This window comes from Oryx dammah, unplaced genomic scaffold (assembly GCF_014754425.2).
Source record: "Oryx dammah isolate SB20612 unplaced genomic scaffold, SCBI_Odam_1.1 HiC_scaffold_19, whole genome shotgun sequence".
NCBI lineage: Eukaryota > Metazoa > Chordata > Mammalia > Artiodactyla > Bovidae > Oryx > Oryx dammah.
In genome coordinates this window covers 89,005,364-89,026,211 of record NW_024070203.1, presented here as the reverse complement: position 1 = coordinate 89,026,211, position 20,848 = coordinate 89,005,364, and the positions used below count along the sequence as shown (strand labels likewise).

General features: G+C 41.6%; 1 protein-coding gene across 1 annotated transcript; it reads left to right on the top strand.

Annotated features, from left to right (window-relative positions):
* Positions 1-2,047: 2,047 nt before the first annotated feature.
* On the top strand, positions 2,048-19,520 carry LOC120878534 (solute carrier family 7 member 13-like). The gene is made up of 4 exons (XM_040261145.1): positions 2,048-2,714; positions 10,973-11,104; positions 14,066-14,427; positions 18,352-19,520. The coding sequence occupies exons 1-4, from the start codon at positions 2,048-2,050 to the stop codon at positions 18,616-18,618; spliced, it is 1,428 nt and encodes a 475-aa protein (XP_040117079.1). The 3' UTR covers positions 18,619-19,520.
* Positions 19,521-20,848: the final 1,328 nt, after the last annotated feature.

Sequence of the window (20,848 nt, the reverse complement as noted above, 5' to 3'; positions counted from 1 at the left end):
AATCCTAGAGAGGGCAAATAGGTATCAGAGAACCTAGGCTGAGGAGAAAAAAAAACAAAACTATGAGTAATTGAGGACAAAGTTAGGTGTAGCATATATACTTGCTTACTACAGGAATGTGTGAGGAGCGGGTGAACACTTATAAGACAGAGCCCCTCTCTGCCATTCAAATTTTGTTTCACTGAGGTTTTTGACAAAATGTGTCTGGCAAAGAAACTCGCAAATAGTAGGTATCTGAACAGTGTGTAGTCTATAATCTGTTTGAAAGTTGATTCAGATGTTCTAGAATATAGGCCTTTGAGTTTAAAATCTGACATTTTCTAATAATAACTAGGGAGTCTGGTTTGTAGGATGCAAGTCAAAGGAAAACCTCACAAATGACAGCTTCTGCAGACTCAAGATAACTTACAGGTACAAGGCTGGTAGACTGCCGGTAGTCACACGGACTCAGGAGAGCCAGCAAGGTATGTCTGGCTGGGAGGAGGACAAGAGGGCTGGAAGGACTGGGGGCTCCACTCTGGGAGACGCCTGATGGCCTGCCACCTCGCATCTCCACGGGAAGCCTGGCAAAGAGCAGAGACGCGACTGTGTAGAAGGCCTCTGAGCTTAGCAGTTAAGGTGTCAGTCCAGCAGGCATGAGCAAATGCAAAGTAGTACTAACTGCTGCTGCTGCTGCTAGGTCGCTTCAGTCGTGTCTGATTCTGTGCGACCCCACAGACGGCAGCCCACCAGGCTCCACCGACCCTGGGATTCTCCAGGCAAGAACACTGGAGTGGGTTGCCATTTCCTTCTCCAAGGCATGAAAGTGAAAAGTGGAAGTGAAGTCGCTCAGTTTTGTCTGACTCTTCACGACCCCATGGACTGCAGCCCACCAGGCTCCTCCATCCATGAGATTTTCCAGGCAAGAGTACTGGAGTGGGGTGCCATTGCCTTCTCCGATGATTATCATAGATAAACTCAAACGTATATTAAAGAAGAAACTATGCTCCTGCCAGAAGAAAGAATGTTCCTGCCACACTGAATTTAACAGTGAAAAGAAGTTTATCCAAAGGCAGATAGATACATTCTATAGATATAGAAGTAAATGTGGTATTTGTAATGACAGTTGAAATTACATTTGTAATTCCATTCTATTTACATAAACTAGAAGGTAAATGTAATATCTATAATTACATTTGCAATTATATTCTATTTACATAAATGTAAATAGAAAACTATAAAGTCATCTTCATTTTTCCAGTTGCAAGGCCCAGATGGCTTGGCGAATCTTACTCCTGTCAATCTCTCACATCCCCACATCTAATTCAAAAATATATCAAGAGTCCAATCACTTCAAACCTCTAGTGCCAACATTCTTGTCCCTAAGCTTAAATACTTGCTAGTTCTATATACTTGGAGTGGTCATCCTCAGTTCCTTTTCTAAGGTGAAGCTCTAATTCCAAAACTACAGGTTATACAATAGATAACCCAGACAGCCAGTTATTACATGCTTAGGAACATCCTTGCATCAGGAATCAGTGATAGAAGCCTCATTTATCTCCAATTGCAATAAGTTCAATTCAGGGCAAAACTTCCCTCAAGGACGCCTATGGTAGAGATATAACTCATATACCATATGACTCACCCATCTAGAGTGTACAGTTGTATGGTTTTTTTTAATTATGACTCTTAAAGCTTGTGGCAAAATGCAGAGAACACAACATGTGCCGCTTTGACCACTCTGAAGTGTGCGGTTCAGTGGCAGTAATCACATTCGGACTATTGTGCAACCGTCAACAGGCACAACTGAATTTTTAAATAATTAACGTGTGGAACATTTTAACTTGGGCCTTCAGAGAGATCACAAGATTTTAGAACTCTTCACAAGTTAATCATTTTTAAAACCAAGTTAAGTGCAGTAATAAACTGCTTATGTAAGGACCATGGCTAAATCACGAAAACATGGTGCAGAAGCATCGTGAGAGGAATGTATAAGAGTTAGCAATCCACATGAGATTTCAAAATTATTTCCCAGGATTAAGAAAACAAACAGGGAAAAGGCAAAAACATGCAGCTTCTAAGGGCAATAGGATTCTTCCGAGGAAACATTTTAATCTTAAGCGCCACAATAGGGGCAGGAATCTTTGTGTCTCCGAAAGGGGTATTGAAATATTCCTCACTGAATGTGGCTGTCTCCCTGAGTATCTGGGCTGCTTGTGCGGTGCTGACTTTGATCTCTGCTCTCAGCCACGCAGAGCTGGGGACGACCTTCCCTATAAGTGGGGCACAGTATTATTTCCTCAAAAGATCTCTTGGATCCTCAGTTGCTTTCCTCAGTCTTTGGATCAAACTATTTACTCATCCCTTAAGGCTAGCTACTGAAAGCTTGTTATTATCTACCTATACAATTCAGCCTTTCTACGCCGGGTGCCCAGCTCCAGAGCTACCAAAGAGGTGTCTAGCATTGGCTGTTTTGTGGTTTTTGGGACTTCTAAATGCTCGAGGGGTGCAAACTGTGGCTTGGCTTCAAACCGTCAGTACTTTGGCGAAGATGACTGTCCTCTGCTTCATTTGCCTCACTGGGATTGTGCTATTAGGGATCGGGGAAAAGGAAAACGTGGCCAGGTTCGAGAACGCTTTGGACGCTGAGCTTCCTGACGTCTCACAGATTGCAGAAGCCTTCCTGCAAGGATTATTTGCGTATTCTGGCACGTCGATCCTGAACAGCATGGCAGGTACATCTCTTTCTGACATACTTCTGCTGTAGGCATAAAGTTTTGTCTGCAACCCTCTGGAGAAAGAATATCCAATTTGTTTCTTTGGGAGAAAGTGAATCGACTCTGCTCTGCTCTACATGCAAGCAGCAGAGTTTAATCATCATTAAGCCTTGGTAGATAATTATCTACATAAAATACCGAGGATTTAGTGCTTTTCTGGTCATCCCGTTTAAAAAAACTTGGGAAAAGTTTGCTGGAGAAAAGATCACTCTCAGATTTTACTGTAATTTAGTCTAGCAATTTTTCAAGACATTTTGAGTTAAATATCAATTATATTAGAAATATGTTAATATAATGTTAATTTTTAAAAAATGAAACCATCAGATTTTACACCTCCCCTACTGCACTGGTAAAATGCTGCATCCTAATTTTGATTCCACGGTATGTCTTAGAGAACTTTCTATAGTAGTTCTTAGTCACCTAACACATTTTTCAACCGCTGCATAATATTCCTTAGAATGGCTTTGCTGCACTTTCACAATAGTGGACACTTGAAATGTTTCCCTGCTTCACAATTAGGAGGACTGGTGTAACATCGATGCTTCCCTGTTAATATGCGCTGTTCTTTCTGCAGGGCGGCACCGTTGCCCCTGACGTCACGGCACCAAAAGATTTTGGTAATGCTTGCACAGCTCTCCAGAGTAAACAAAAGAACTAAACAGAAAATAATTCTTTATATTCTTTTTTGGTTATAAAAGTATAGGACTATAAAATATTAAGGATATATTAAATACAACGTTGTGTAAAATTCCAAACAAAATCTTTATACAAGTTCTCAATCTTTGAATTACTGAAACTTTTATGTTATTTTTTATGTTTTTTATGTTGGTCAATGAGATGCTTTGTTCACTCATGTAGATTACTAAAATTTAATTGTTGATATAATTCTTAAGTAATTTAACATTTTCTTTTTTAATTGGCAGATGTAATGGTGAAATTTCTCACTATAAAATTAGTAGATTGTTAAATATCAAGGCTTTTCAAATAATGATGAGACCTGAATTTATCTAGCACAAATTAATTATGACATAATCACCTTGCTGGTAGCTTGGCCATTAAAAGGTACCTGAGTGCAAAGTGTAAATCCTGGATATACGTGGAGGCAGAGTCTCACAGGTCACTGCTTGTGCATCTGCCTCCTCCAGAGGTCACCTGGTCAGTTGGGGGGGTCGGTTCTGCAAAATTAAATACCCAGATGTTGGAGCACCCCTTCTAAAGAAAAGCATCGCACGGAGGCAAACAGAGGTGTTCCTGATAGTGATCCTTACCTAAAGACACGGCACAGTGCAGCTTGAGACTCACTTCTGTTTGGAACACTCATCTCATTCTCCTCCTGCTCCCGGTCTGATTTGTCATCAAACAAGTGAAACCTTGAATTAAGGACAAGAATCTCATAACTGGAGCTGGTCGGAGAAATGTGAGCAACCTCAGGTGAACGTGACTGTGTCTGAAAGGCCCAGTGAAACTTCCAGATCTGCAGAGGAGTAGGGTGTGCTCAGTCACTCAGCCAGGCCTGACTCTCAGAGCAGAAGGTCGAACGCCAGGAGTGCAGTAATAGGGTCAGAACTTGGGGCTAATTGAATGGGGCTGGCTGTCAGAACCAGCACTTTATTAACTTGCCAAATTTAGAGATCTGGCTTCTTCTGTGTCAAAATCGGGTGATCCTGGCTAGAAAGAACTAGCTCCCTCAGGTTTGGTTCTTAGGGTTTCTGAGCTGTTGTATTCCTGACCAAGTATAAACAGAATAGACAGCTTGCATCTAGATTCTTGTGCCAGGGCCTCCTGAAAGAATAACACTGAATCCCAAGCACCACTAGACATCCTTATATTTAATTCTGAAATAAGGATTTTATTAGGTTTCCTTGTGGCTCAGCTTGGAGAAGGAAATGGCAACACACTCCAGTACTCTTGCTAGAGAATCCCTTAGGCAGAGGAGTCTGGTGGGCTGCTGTCCATGGGATCGCACAGTCGGACACGACTGAAGCGACTTAGCAGCAACAGCAGCAGTGTCTCAGCTGGGAAAGAGTCTGCCTGCAATGCAGGAGACCTGGGTTCAATCCTTGGGATCAGAAAATCCCCTGGAGAAGGGAAAGGCTCCCCACTCCAGTATTCTGGCCTGGAGAACTCCATGGAGTCTATAGTCCCTGGGGCTGCAGAGTCGGGCATGACTGAGTGACTTTCACTTTCATTAGGTCTCAAAGCCATCAGTGAAGTCCTCTCAGCAGCAGGTCTGACAATATTCAGAGAAGTCTCTAGGGATGTTGAGAATTGTTGGACTTGAGTTCTAGCCACGCAACTACAAAAGGACAAAAGGTCTCTGCTTCTGTAACATGACTTGTGTGACTTTTGCAAGGAACAATCCTTGCAAGGAACCATGATATGCTGTTTAGAAAATCAGGATTACAGAAAACACATTAATATTGGGAGCAATTTAAGAATGCCTCAGATTTCATAATCTGCCCAGCATTGCCACTGTTAGTGAACGGAATTTAGGAGGAGAAATAGATAGCTGCAGTTTTGGTTGACCCTTAGAGAAACCTGAAGTAATAATGACCCCACTAGCTTAGATTTGCATCCACTCCTCTCCCAAAGCCCTGAAAGCGGACTTGAAAAGTCTAGTTCCCCAATGCTGCACACAAGGTTGCCCAAAACAAATTCACTTTTGGCCAGAGCAACACCCTGATTGGCTGCCTATTAGAGGAACTTTTCAGAGACAGAATACACATACATACTTGGAAACCCTCCTCCTGACATTGAGCATGTTGCAATATACAGTAATTCCCCCTTATCCACGGCAGATTCATTCTAAGACCCCCAGTGGCTGCCTGAAACCATGGATAGTACTGAATCCTATATATACTATGCTTTTTCCTATCCTAACAACACATGTACAGCGTGGACCCTAGAAAAAGGGGGGATTCTCATCCTGGGAAGGACCAGCAGGATGACATGCGATTTCACCACAATACTCAGAATGGCATGCAATTTACAATTTCGGAATTATTTCTGGAATGTTCCATTTAACACTTTCAGATCATGGTTAACTGCACGTAAATGAAACCATGGATCATGAAACTGTGGCTGTGGGGAGTGGGGTGCTGTATGTCAGTTTCAGGGGGAATGGAGGACTTTCTGAGGACTGGTGAGCCTGAAGCACCCATTCTCTTGCTAAGATGGAAATCTATGACAGACTTCATTCACCCTCAAGATTCCATGTTGGTCTTCCAGAAACTGAAGTTGTACACACGTGGAAGAAAAAAAAAAGGCTCATTAGACCTAATCTTCCTTCTGTTTATGGGAGACCAAGCAGGAAGTCTAAGCAGGTAGATCACCTCTCCATGGTTGGAAATCAAAGGTCCTGGTCTCAGCTCACATTGAAAACAGGAATAAGGCAGGAAACACAACCTAACGAGTCTACTACTTCCCTGAACATACTTAAAATTTGATAATACTCCCAGGTCCTAAGGATCTGAGCAAAGTTGGGATCTGTTTGGGAGGACAAGCAATTTTCCACATTAAAAACAGCCAGGGTGAACCAAGAGACAGTATTCCCAAAAGACTCTTTATAAAGGATGCTGTTTATCTGAACTATGGTGGGGAAAAGGCAGGATGAAGAAGAAAAAACTGTTACATTGGCACAGGTTAAATTTTTCTTATCTTTTACTCTTCCCTTCTTAAAGAAAGAAAAAATTCCATGTTAGACGTTAATGTGAGTTTTAGAACTTCCCAAAGTTGGAGTTAAAATTATTAGTCAATTTTATTACAGTGTAAATTCAAAAATCATAAGTTTTCACAAACCATTAATTTATAAATAATCATATACATATATAAAACTAAATATTTTACATAAAATTCATTTTTTCTTGTTCTTTATTAAGTTCAGTTCAGTTCAGTCGCTCAGTCGTGTCCGACTCTTTGTGACCCCATGAATTGCAGCATGCCAGGCCTCCCTGTCCATCATCATCTCCCAGAGGTCACTCAGACTCACGTCCATCGAGTCTGTGATGCCATCCAGCCATCTCATCCTGGGTCGTCCCCTTCTCCTCCTGCCCTCAATCCCTCCCGGCATCAGAGTCTTTTCCAATGAGTCAACTCTTCGCATGAGGTGGCCAAAGTACTGGAGTTTCAGCTTTAGCATCATTCCTTCCAAAGAAATCCCAGGGCTGATCTCCTTCAGAATGGACTGGTTGGATCTCCTTGCAGTCCAAGGGACTCTCAAGAGTCTCCTCCAACACCACAGTTCAAAAGCATCAATTCTTCGGCACTCTGTCTTCTTCACAGTCCAACTCTCACATCCATACATGACCACAGGAAAAACCATAGCCTTGACTAGACGGACCTTAGTCGGCAAAGTAATGTCTCTGCTTTTGAATATGCTATCTAGGTTGGTCATAACTTTCCTTCCAAGGAGTAAGCATCTTTTAATTTCATGGCTGCAGTCACCATCTGCAGTGATTTTGGAGCCCAGAAAAATAAAGTCTGACACTGTTTCTACTGTTTCCCCATCTATTTCCCACGAAGTGATGGGACCAGATGCCATGATCTTCGTTTTCTGAATGGTGAGCTTTAAGCCAAGTTTTTCGCTCTCCTCTTTCACTTTCATCGAGAGGCTTTTTAACTCCTCTTCACTTTCTGCCATAAGGGTGGTGTCATCTGCATATCTGAGGTTATTGATATTTCTCCTGGCAATCTTGATTCCAGCTTGTGTTTCTTCCAGTCCAGCGTTTCTCATGATGTACTCTGCATATAAGTTAAATAAGCAGGGTGACAATATACAGCCTTGACATACTCCTTTTCCTATTTGGAATCAGTCTGTTGTTCCATGTCCAGTTCTAACTGTTGCTTCCTGACCTGCATACAGATTTCTCAAGAGGCAGGTTAAGTGGTCTGGTATTCCCATCTCGCAGTTTCTTGTGATCCACACAGTCAAAGGCTTTGGCATAGTCAATAAAGCAGAAATAGATGTTTTTCTGGAACTCTCTTGCTTTTTCCATGATCCAGAGTTAACTAATATATTGAACATATTAAATTTCACTAAAGAATATAACCTCATTCTTCTAAACTCTTTCAACTGTGTGTTAAAATGTATTTAATTTTTAAGCATTTTAAATGTCTGACTTGAAAAATCTTTCAAATCTCATATCCTGTAATGCTAAACATTGCCTCATATAAGATGAATTTTATTTCCTTAAACACTTAAATATGGTTTATAAACTTAATGTCTCCTATACTTGCAACTTTAAATTGCACATCTGAAAATTCATTTACATTTCAAATCTAAGTAACAAGGCTGTTCTTTCAGATGATCTCACATATCAGATTCTCATAAAAATTAGACACTGGCACAATTCGTATAATTTAGCAGAAAATAAATGGTGTCAGGGGCTGATCATTGTTGTACTTAATTTGAAACATTCCCATCTTATATTGGGTTAATGCGAAGCAAAGCCTGAGATGGGGATCCTTGTGGCAGCACTTTGTTGACGACCTGACTCCCAGAGACAGCCATTAGTTGTGAAGGAAGCAGGACAAGGAAGGGAGAGCTGCTGAGCAGACGTGGGTTCAGCTGAAGTCTAGCCTCAGTCAGATCCTACAGAGCCACACTGCCCAGCCTGGGAGTCACCAGCCTTATGCAGCCAGTGAGCGTCTGAAATGTAGTCAAACCGCAGTGCTCCGCAGATGTAAAATACACACCGGAAATCAAAGTCTTGAACGAACAAAACATTGTCCATTGTCCAGAGCTCATTAATTTTTTACAAACGTTGCATACTGCAATGATGAAATTTTGGATGTTTGGGGATAAATATATATTATTAATTCCATTTCACCTGTCTTTCTCTTATGCATCCCCTAGAAATTTTAAAATACAATTTTGATTAGACAGTACTGCTAGAGTAGGAAAAATACAAAACATTCCTAAGCAGTGGCCTTAGGGATGGACTTTTGTACCTTTTATCAGTTAATCAACTACTGGGGGCTGCCTCTGAGGGGAGAAAGTAAACTTGTAGGTTTTTCTAAGCAAGCCAGCTTACCCATCCCTGCAGAGCCACCCAAGGCCAAGGGCAAATCTCAGGAGAAGGGGTCAGCTGTGGGGAGCCAGCAGCCGTTGCTCCTCGAAGCTGGAGGAGGGCAGCACCACCCTGCCATGTTATGGAGTCATTGCTCACACTGGGGCTCAGGGTCACTCTCCGGTGACTGAAGCTGCTGGGGGCAGATGCCAGCGCACGCAGTCACTTACACTGCCCAGACTCCAGACAACATGGGATCCGAGCACTTCAGGACACATACGCACAGACTGGTTCCGTCACCCCATTGCTATGGTAATAGGGGACCCCGAGAGCTCACAAGTCACCTAACATTGATTTCATATCGCCATCTCCTAATTTCTTCCCAGTTGGAATTTGGGTGGACAGACTCTTCTACATGGCTTACAACAAATTTCCTTCACCACTTGAGTAGATTCAAGCAATCTCTTTATTGCCTAGTGGGCTCTGAATTGTTTTCCTCTTATTATTTCATTCATATTCCATAAGATGAATTCCATTCACACTTAAGCCTAGGTAAAGAAAAGCTTGCTTGGGAGAGTAAGGAACTTCCTCAGAGGTCCGTTTGCTTGAAGGGGGAAAAAAATGACATATCTCAGGTGGGATGAAGAGACAGGCTACTAAACAGTCTTTAACAACATACATTTTTTATTTGCACAGATCTGAGAACTGGCAATCTTTGTTGCCAACTGCAAAGCCTGTTTCCCAAGATCCAACAACTAGTGAGGGTTAGGGACAGGTTCAAGCCCCGAGCCCTCTAGCTCCAGAGTCTATGCTCTTAACTGCTTCCCTGAACTTCCTTTTTAAGCAAAACAGTATGATGTCTAGGAATTTTGAGACAATATGCCAGTTTCCAGAATTCACTGTTGATGCGGTGTCTCCTCCCCTGAGATAAAAAGTGAAAGTGAAGTGGCTCAGTGACTCTTTGAGACCCCGTGGACTGTAGCCTACCAGGCCCCTCTGTCCATGGGATTTTCCAGGCAATAGTCCTGGAGTGGATTGCCATTTCCTTCTCCAGGGGATCTTCCCAACCCCGGGCTTGAACCTGGGTCTCCCGCATTGTAGACAGACGCTTTACCATCTGAGCCACCAGATAAGTCCCCTGAGATAAGGCCCCTGCAATTGACAAAAACTGACATTGTTAGGTGATTTGAGCTCATCCCTGCTATTGGTTTGAAAACATTATTATGTATCAGAGCTCAAAGATTTTCCCAACTGAGGACTTCTATCCAAGAAGTTGGGAGTAAGTGTCAAAATGGACTCTGCACCTTCTGTCCAAGAAACCCATCACCTCAAGGTCCAAGAGATCTAGCTACACCCAGGCTGGAGGGCGCAGTGGTTACTGTCTGGTGTCAGACTAAACGGTTTCAAATCCTTCCCTCACCACTTAGTTGCTGTGTGACCTCGGGCAAGTCTCTTAACGTCTCTGAGACCCTGCAGTTTCCTCTGTGTTTGAAATGCAGACATAGCCCAATACGTCCTTAGCGCCATGGTGGGTATTCAGTGCCACACTGTGGAAGCCCCTGTGACAGGCAGAGATGTAAAAGTGCTCACAAAAAGTTGCTGGGGCAAGGTGGGGGAGGGGAGTTGTTTTCCTTCTTCACCTAAGTTTCCTTTGCATAGAAGGCTCCCTACTGGGATCTTCAAGTATCTCCCTCCCTCCCTTCCCTTAGGTCTTCCCTCAAATGTCATTTCTCGCTTCTCATTTAATGCAAACTTTCTCCCCTACTCTGCTCTCACCTCTGTTTCATTTCTTTCTCTGTTTTACTGAGGCATAGTTGATTTACAATATTGTAGAAGTTTCAGGTGTACAACAGAATGATTCACGGGTTTTAAAGGTTATACTCTATAGTTATAAAATATTGGCTACATTCCATGTGCTGTACAATATATCCTTAGAGCTTATCATTTTGTACACAGTAGCTTGTACTACAGTCTTTTCCATCACTGTAAACCCATAATCATGAAATGACTGGGATAATTGGATTTTTAGTATAAGATGGTGAGAAATCCAAGCTTTCAGGCAAAACTTGCATAGGACCAACGTAGAAACAGTCAAGCAGATGAGGAAACAACAGATATATGAGTAATACTTTTTCATACATTTTATCACAAAGTCTTCAAAAGTCTCAAAACATGTCCTTTTCTGATGAGTTTATTTGTGTTTTTTAGGAGAGATAAAAAATCCCGGTAAGAACATTCCCAAATCTCTGATGACTGGCATTCCCATGGTGGCTGTGGTTTACTTCCTGGCTAACGTATCCTACCTGGCAGTTTTGACTCCCAAGGAAATCGTCTCTGCAGGTATGAATGTATCTAGGCAAAGAGGAAATAGTCACTACTGTCTTTTCTGAATAAATAAGGACTCCTATATACTACTGATTTGTTCAGTACACCTGTAAGAGTACAAATGTAATGGGTTCCTGCTTTGGTTTTTATAAGGAAAGGAAAAATAAATAATCATCTAAAAATCTATAAAAGATGAGTACATGCTAAAAGACCAAAATCAAAAGGTAGAAAACTGTGAAACAGAAAGAACTGGAAAGAGAAAGAGGAGAAGGAGAGAAAGAAGAGAAGGAGGGACACAGAGGAGAGAGAGGAAAGAGAAACAGGAGCCAGCAAGGCGAGAGGGCGAAGAAGCAACACTGTTAGGAGACGCTCCACTCTTTAGGGCGCACCCAGATAACCACCCTCAGAACAGTCATTTGGAACAGGCAGTATCGTCTTCTTTTTTTCAGATGAGGAAACGGCAGTGCCTGGGAGTTAAGTAATGAACAAACTTAATACGATTCAAAAGTAGGTTCCAGTCATGCTCTTCTCATGATAAAAGAGTACTTCTTGCCCAGGTTATTGCCTGCAATGGGTTGTGAATCTGGACAGCAGGTTACAAGATCTGACCTTCAAAAAATATATTCTTCCCAATTCTACCAAGTATGGTGCTCAAAGCTGCCCAGCTCATAATTGAAAAAGACAAACTCAAATCCATGTTAACTCCAAAACCTATGTTCTCAATCACCATGCTAAAGTATGGAAGTATAAGCAAATGAAATCAAAACAAAGCAAGCAATCATATGAATACATATTAATATACATATACATCAGGTGATAAATTTTATTAATGCATATTATTTTATAACATACACACACTGACATGACTAAATGGAAATATAATAAAAAGATAATAGTAAATGGTGTCATCTGAATGGTAAGATTATAAGAAATTTTTATTTTTTTATACTGTTCATATTTTCCACAATTAGCATCTTATACTTATGACCAGAAAAAAATCATTTTTCTAATACCAGGTAATTATATTTCCACAGAATTAACTGATGATTTTTGATGACAACATTGGGTCTTTTCCCCAAAAAAAGTTAAATTATGTTCATTTTACTTTAAAAAGGCAGAGTAGTGTTTGAAATATATTGGAAAAATTCCCCCAAATTTTAATTTTTAAAAAATAGTTATTCCTGAAAGCAGTTTGGTTATCTAGAAAATTCACTTACTGAGAGTGACTAGCTCTTCAAATATTCTGGATAAAGGCCAAATAACACATCAAAAAAAAATGCAGGCTACAAAAACGCTGTACATACAGACAGGCACAGGGGCTTATGACCACGTGCGGTGTGTGTGGTCATGGAGGGGCTGATGATGTCACTCCAGTGACCTGAATCCCCTGCCCTGGGTGTGACCTCGAGGCAGAGGTCACAAAGGATCAGTCTGCTGTCATCTAAAGCCAGACGCGTTGAAATTCATTAAAAAAAAAACAAAAGCTCTACATGGCTCAAAAACACCAAAAGATGTATTTCTGCATCTTCTCTGAAACTAGGCTAAAAATGGTGTGTTGATTCTAAAAGAAAAAGAGAAATTCAAATTTTTCAAAGTAAACAAAAACGTGCTCCTTGCCACAATTTGGTCTCACAGAAATACAGTAACACTCTGAAGAAGAATTCTTTTAACTAGTAAACTGAAGGGGAGAGTTATAATTTGCCTTTCACCCCACTTCAAGCCAAGCTGCCAGTTCTGTGGAGACCCAGCTCACTCACATCTCTCCGGGTTTTCTTCCCTCCTCTTTCCCACCCCCAGTGCCCAGGCCCCCATTTTCCTCACTCCATTCGCAGCAACAACCTCCAAATTTACACCCTTATCTCTAACTTTCTTCTTCTATCCAGCCTCCACTCAATCTCAAGAAATAATTCTCTGAGGGGCTTCCCTCGTGGCTCAGACAGGGCAGAACCTGCCCGCAGCGCAGGAGACCTGGGGTCAGTCCTGGGCTGGGAAGATCCCCCGGAGAAGGGAATGGCTACCCACTCCGGTACCCTCGCCTGCAGAATCCCACGGAGAGAGGAGCCTGGAGGGCTGCAGTCCGTGGGCTCGCAAAGAGCGGGGCTCTATGAAACGCAAGTATAATCCTGTCACCTCCCTGCTTAAGTGTTCTACCCTCTGTCTCCTGACGTCTCCTCGTAAGCGCACTCTCACCCCGTCATCACCTTCCTTCAGACCAAGTATCAGCTCCTAAGCTGACCATGGCAGGTTCTCCAAGATCTAACTGAAGCCTGACTTTCCATCCTCATCTCCTGCCTCTGTGCACACATCCGCCCTCGCCACACAACAGCCTTTCCAAACAGCGCACTGCTTCCAGAACAGATACGCTCTGCCTCCCGCGGTGTCACGGCACCCGCCTCCGCCTGACTGAGATGCCTGCCTCCTGCCTGCTGTCCCACTGATGAGCTTGATTCGAAGCTCAATACACTTGGCCTTCCCTGGTGGCTCAGCTGGTAAAGAATCCGCCTGCAGGAGACCTGGATTCGATCCCTGGGTTGGGAAGATCCCTTGGAGAAGGGAATGGCTACCCACTCCAGGATTCTTGCCTAAAGAATCTCACGGACAGAGGAGCCTGGCCAGCTACCATCCATGGGGTCACAGAGTCAGACACAACTGAGTGACTAACACTCACTTTACTTTCACTTCAATACACTTTGAGCCCTGAAAAGTACTGAAAAGTGCTTCCCAAATCTTATGCACAAGCTAGTCTTAGAAAGTTTGAAATGAAGGGCAAACTACCCCTTCCAGTGCATTCTACTGGCTAAAATAGACCGCAAGGTCAAACTGTATTCAAGAATAAGTAAAGAGACTCCCTTTCTTAGAATAAGCTCCAAGATTTATTACAAACTGTATGGATGCAGGAGGAAGTGAAGAATTATGGCTATAGTTTCAATCAAAATCAAAACTGACCATTTTGAAATTTTTCAAAAATTTTTGTAGATGCTGTTGCTCTCACCTGGACGGACAAAATAATGCCTTCTATGCAATGGGCCATTTCTTTTGGAATTTCAACTTCAGTATTTAGCTCCATGTGCTGCACAGTGCTTTCAGCATCAAGGATGATCTACACAGCAAGCCAAGAAGGACAGCTGCCTTTGATCTTCTCAATGCTCAATAACCACTCCTGTCCAACCATGGCTGTGACCCAGATAATCATCTTAACTTCCATTGTTATAATCACCTCAGATTTAATCAATTTAATAAGATATTCAGGACTAGCATTATGGTTTTTAAGAGGGCTACATATGATAGGTTTACTTAAACTAAGGTACCAGGAACCCAACCTACCTAGACCTTACAAGGTAAATCAAGTCTAAAAACTTAATATTAAATTTCTATTCTCTTTTTAGAAGTATAATTTTTATTCTACTTTGTTACTGTTACTCACTCAGTCGTGTCTGACTTTTTGCAACCACATGGATTGCAGCCTGCCAGGCTCCTCTGTCCATGGGATTTCCCAAGCAAGAATACTGGAGTGGGTTGCCATTTCCTTCTCCAGGGGATCTTCCCAACCCAGGAATCGAACCCAGGTCTTCAGCAGTGCATGTGGATTCTTTACCATCTGAGGGACCAGGGAAGCATTTTTTATTCTATATGGGATGCTTCTAACCAATCATGAGTCAAACTTTGAAACATCTAAACCAGACCTCCATTTCCCAGCTTACTAATGTGTAATTAACTGACTCATTGGAAAAGACACTGATGCTGGGAAAGATTGAAAGCGAGAGGAGAAGGGGATGACAGAGGATGAAATGGATGGCTGGCATCACCGACTCAATGGACATGAGTTTGAGTAAACTCCAGGAGTTGGTTATGGACAGGGAGGCTTGGCATGCTGCGGTTCATGGGGTCACAAAGAGTTGGACATGACTGAGCGACTGAGCTGAACTGAATGTGTAATTGGCGTATGGGGTGCGATTGGTTTGATTTTTCTAGAGTATAATGTCGAAACTGATTCTCTGTGAGGAAGATAAATGTTATCCTTTTCATCATCTTTCAGGAGTTATGCAATAACACTTTTGGGGGAAGAATCCTGGCCCTGTTCAAGAGCATCCCCTCAGTCCATGATCCAATGTCAACCCTTGTCGACCCACGACCCACGACATGGCATTCTCTTCTTGAGTATGTCCTTGAAGGGTCTTCATTTTATCCAACAAGATGGTAATCTAAGCCTCAGTTTAGTTGATTCTAAAAATTTAGAACCTGAACTTAACTAACAAAATGGAACCACCATCCTCTAGGTAATGTCAACAAGGCTACTGTAGGTTCCTAAAGTGTCTTTGTGCAAAAAGTAATAAAGCACCCCTGCTTCTAGGCAGACACAGCTCCATGCCCAGACACAGAGTCTGGAGAGTACAGCACGAGCTAGAATCAGCTCCCTGTTGCCCACTCAGAAGGGTACACCTGGATGAGTAATGAACTACCTAAGAAACCATATGGTTCCCAGGTGGCACAGTGGTAAAGAATCTGCCTGCCAATGCAGCAGACGTGGGTTCAGGGAGATCCCTTGAAGTAGGAAATGGCTACTCACTTCAGTATTCTTGGCTGGAGAATTCCACAGACAGAGAAGCCTGGCTGGTCACAAAGAGCTGGACACGACTGAGCGACTAAGCATGCATGCAAGCAACCATATGCGAAAGAAACAAAATCAAATTCTCATTTGAAAAAAAAAGACCATTCTGACAATAGTGTAGGGAGTGTATTAGAAGGAGGCGTGAGCATGACCCGCTCAGGTCAAACAACTGGCATAGATTTTCTTAGTTTTCCTCCACTTAACTTCAGGAAAATCATGAAGCTCAGAGACTAGGTAAAATTACCCTAGTGGAAAGGATCAGGGATGGGGTTTAAACCACACATTGTAATTTCAGAAACCAAAATTTTGTTATATTTACTGAAAAGATAATGATAAAATCTGTATTCTATAAAAGATCCACTGAGGAAACTTTCTCTGATTTTAGCATCAGGAATACTTGAACCTCTTCTAAACAATGGTTTAGCCCATGCCTTTTGGTGGCTTGCTTCCAGAATCTATATGGGGCTACGTGGCATGCATTTTGTGAGCCAAATTCATTCCTTACCCATATTTATTTCCCTCATTTCTCTCTCTTATTTTCATTTATTTTGCCTTGGTATAAAATAAGCCATACCTTGCTATAATGTAAATCCTAAAAGGTACCAAACAGTCTCTGTAATATTTTGTTTTGTTTTGTTTCTTGACTGTGATGGGTCTTCATTGCAGTGCATGGGCTTTCTCTAGTTGCCACGTTACGGCTTACATCCCCTGGCATGTGGGATCTTAATTCCCTGACCAGTGACCAAACCCTCATGCCTTGCATTGGAAAGTGGATTCTTAACCACTGGACTGCCAGAGAGGTCCCCAAGTAGTCTTTGTTTTAATTGTGTTATAATTATAATCCAGTGGTCAATATGGTTAATATACTTCCTGGTTGTAGAGATTGTGTGGAAAATAAAATGATAGTCCCTTATTTCATGCCACTGACTGTAAAACCACTTAAGTATGTTTACTGAAATCTGAATCCCCAGACTCACCCTAGGGGTTCTAACTTACTAGATCTTAGTCAGACCTTAGGAATCTGTGTATTTATCAATTATCTTAGGGATTCTTATGCAGAGAGGTTGGCTGATTCTATTTTAAGAAACACTAGTTTAGACAATCTTGACTTTCTTCCTCCCCAAAATAGATCCCTCTTAGCCACGCTTCATGGTGAAAAGAGTGAACAATATCTTGGATTTTAGTCATCCATTTATTCAACAAATATGCAGTGACTACCTGCTGTGTTTCAGTTACTTTACTAGGCAGTTCAGAAAAATAAAGATGAATCTTTTCATTAAGAATCTTCTTAGTCCCATAGAAGAGTAAGAAGTGTATACAAATTATTTTTATAAGGTTAATTAAGATGTTATTTTCTTGAGCACATTCTACTGAAGTACACTGTATGCAATTCTGACAAAGACTTTAGAAGACCAGAAAAAAACTCATTTTGCAAATGGGTCTAAGAGGAACCTTTTTAAAAAAAAACTCAGACTTTAAATGGTGTGTGTGTTTAGTCACTCAGTCGTGTCTGACTCTACAACCTCATGGACTGTAGCTCACCAGCCTCCTCTGTCCAAGGGATATTTGAGGCAAGAATACTGGAGTGAGTTGCCATTTCCTTCTCCACACAAAACACACATATTTCACTAATATTTGATTGAAAACCCCTGAACATATTTATCCCTTAGCACCTGCTGACCCACCACGTCCTTCCTTCAGGGGTTGGGGGGGGGGCGTGGGGCCCTGAGGATCTCACTATGCAGTGTTTGGTGTCTCCTTGGGGAGACCACCAAAGAGACTTGGGTAGCCACCTGCCGGCTGTTCTCTGCAAATGGGTCTGAAGATCAGATTAAGTAGGTAGACCAGTTACACTGCTAGATTCTGGCACTGAACTCCATGGAAAAGAACCTTCTTTATCCATTTTGAATATCTCTGGAGAAGGAAATGGAACCCACGCCAGTATTCTTGCCTGGGAAATGTCATAATGGACAGAGGGGCTATAGCCCCATGAGGTTACAAAGAGTCAAACACAACTTAGCAACTAAACACCAATAACAATAATCCATAGCACAGCACATGCCATTTAGAATTTCAGTGACTACTTCGCAAAAGAATGAGCAGTTAAAATACCAGAGGTTACATTTCTAACCATACTTTTCTGAGTCCAGCGTTCCTGCTATTTCTATAACTTGACGCTGCGCTAAGAAAGACTGGCACACACCCCATTAAAGAAGCAGTTATGTTACAGTTATGACATGACTGGGTTTCCATATTCCCAAAAGTAGAAGTGCTTCAATGACTAATACTAGGATGACACAGCTAATTTTTATCTATGATGATGATGCTTAAATGTGTTTTTTCTATGCTCGAAAATAAAGCACTAATCTTAGTAAATAAATGACAATATCTGATGGCTAGAGCAGGCATTCTTGATAAGTATAAAATGAATAAAATTAAATAGTTTTACTTTTTTCCATTCAGTCTGCCTTTGATTTACATTTTATAATGTAATACTGATACTCTGCCTCTAAATATATTTGAAAATATATTTGTAGTTTTCTCTCTGGTGTTTGGAAACACTTGCGCCAAAAGAAAGAGATCTTTCTCATGTTGTTTATAGAAACTTTTAGACAATGTCATCACTAATCTTAACTTTTTTTTTAACTTTCAGGTGCCTTTGCCATTTATATTTGGATCCATAACTATATCTTTGTTTCTGATTTTGACGCCATTGATTAAAACTCCTAAAATGGAGCATGTTTATGGGCTTATCTTTATAATCAGTGGACTCTTGTGTTACTGGATTCATGTTCATCTTAATCAACATTCTGTGTATTTTGTCAAAGTCACCTGTTATTTACAATTACTGTTTAATGTTTCACCACCTGAAGACCACATTTCAACAGAAAAACGTGATCTTAAAGAAATCTTCTTGTAAATAAGAAATTTTGTAATGTAAAATTTTTAGTGAATGAATACATTTTTAAAGGTAAATTCTGTTTTAAACTATGCACTCATAAACACAGAGCCTTCTACCTCCTGCCCAGTTCCCAGCTACACATATCAGATTTACCTCCCACTCACTTATGTACTCAGATTCTTTACAGTTCAAATTATTTTCCTTGTAATTGAAGCTTTAGCTCCCTAGTGTCCAATAGGTTTCTCACTACTTATTTTCCTGGTCAGAAATTTTAAATGAATGCATGCACACACAAACACACCCAAAGTTAAAAGGGCATACTATGATTCAATCACTTAATTACTGCCTATTTCCATGTGTAGAAAATATTATAATGCTGTATGCCTGAAATATTATCATATTGTATACCTGAAACTAATAAAATGTTGTATGTCAATTATATATCAATAAAATAAATAAACAAATAAGCAAGCAAAATAAAAACAAAACAAAGAATCATTGCCAGAAAGAGAAGTTCGTTGGTGAGCAGTGCTTAGTGTCTAGCAGCCAGTTATTATCTATTGAATGAATGCAAGGTGTATCTGCAAAAATAACAGAAAATATTATAAATCTGAAATTTATATTAATAAATATTATTGCTTCCAATCACTGGTCTAAACTCTTCACGGTGATACCAATTAAAAGAAAATATTTTAATTTTAGGCCTCTGGTGTTTAGCCTTTGTAAAGCAGGAAGCGCTAAATCATGGCCCTCAAAAATATGTCCATGTGAATTAAGTTCATAACTAGTAAGAGAAGTTTGTCAAAATGTTTCCCAAATTCTGTGGGATCCAAAAGTCAATGCATTAAGTGGCGTTGAAAGGGGAAGAAAAGACCATAACAACACTAAAGCTTCTCAAGTCCAATAATACTGAATTGACTGTGACTATCTTTTTTACCGTGGCTCAGACTGTAGAGCGTCTGCCTGCAATGGGGGAGACCCGGGTTCGATCCCTGGGTCGGGAAGATCCCCTGGAGAAGGAAATGGCAACCCACTCCAGTACTATTGCCTGGAAAATCCCGTAGACAGAGGAGCCTGGTGGGCTATAGTCCATGGGGTCGCAAAGAGTCGGACACGACTGAGCGACTTCACTTTCACTTTATCTTATTCTGTTTCTAGTGTAAACAAAAATAAAACATTTTTTTTTTAAATGGGGACAGTGACATGAAAACTTGTTAAAGACTTTGAAATTGGGATGAGGGGAGGATTACTGGATATCCGGTAAAGTACACCTTTCTGAGTTACTTGCACCTTTTATTGTCTTTAAGCTATTTTTAAACATTGTTAAGTTGCAGAATGGGCGTCCAGATGGCTCAGTGGTAAACAGTCAGCCTGCCAATGCCTGCAGCCTGTGCTAGCACACACAAGCCTTACTGGGGCAATACTGTGCTTTGCAAGACACTTTCCAGAGGCCACAGCAAGTCACCATTCAGGCAGATGGGAAAGTAAGAAAATTCCTGGGAGGAAGAAGAATCTGACAGGGGGCTTGCCTGTCTAGAAGGTGTCACTCACCAGCACAGCAGGCAGTCTCTGAGTCAAAGAGCCCCCACGGGCAGCAGTGATGGGGAGTCTTTATTGCGCTGAGCTTATCTTCAGTCCAGTTCAGTTCAGTCGCTCAGTTTTGTCCGACTCTTCGCAACCCCATGAATTGCAGCACATCAGGCCTCCCTGTCCATCACCAACTCCCGGAGTTCACTCAAACTCACGTCCATCGTCCATCGAGTCAGTGATGCCATCCAGCCATCTCATCCTCTGTCGCCCCCTTCTCCTCCTGCCCCCAATCCCTCCCAGCATCAGAGTCTTTTCCAATGAGTCAACTCTTTGCATGAGTTGGCCAAAGTACTGGAGTTTCAGCTTTAGCATCACTCCTTCCAAAGAACAGCCAGGACTGATCTCCTTCAGAATGGACTGGTTGGATCTCCAAGGGACTCTCAAGAGTCTTCTCCAACACTTGTGGCTAACAGATGAGCTGTGCAGTTTCAAGGGGCATGCAAAGCAGGCACGTTCTAAATGGTTAAACATATCATTTATTGGGCTATGTGTTAAGCAATCGAATGTTTAAAAACTTGAGTTTGCTGCCTGCTGGCTTTAGGGCTCATGGGTCTCAGCCTGCTGTGAGGAACCAAACAACCTAGAATCCAATATGCAAGGGTCACCTTTGGCTCCTTCATATGACATGGGTGAAATGGACAAAACATCAGTATACCTT

What these genes read in the sequence shown, in the direction of transcription:
- LOC120878534 (XM_040261145.1), top strand. Translation starts at nt 2,048, where the DNA reads ATGCAGCTTCTAAGGGCAATAGGATTCTTCCGAGGAAACATTTTAATC. An exon ending in GATCCTGAACAGCATGGCAG is followed by an intron (nt 2,715 to 10,972) that starts GTACATCTCTTT and finishes TGTGTTTTTTAG; the next exon opens with GAGAGATAAAAAATCCCGGT. An exon ending in CAAGGAAATCGTCTCTGCAG is followed by an intron (nt 11,105 to 14,065) that starts GTATGAATGTAT and finishes AAATTTTTGTAG; the next exon opens with ATGCTGTTGCTCTCACCTGG.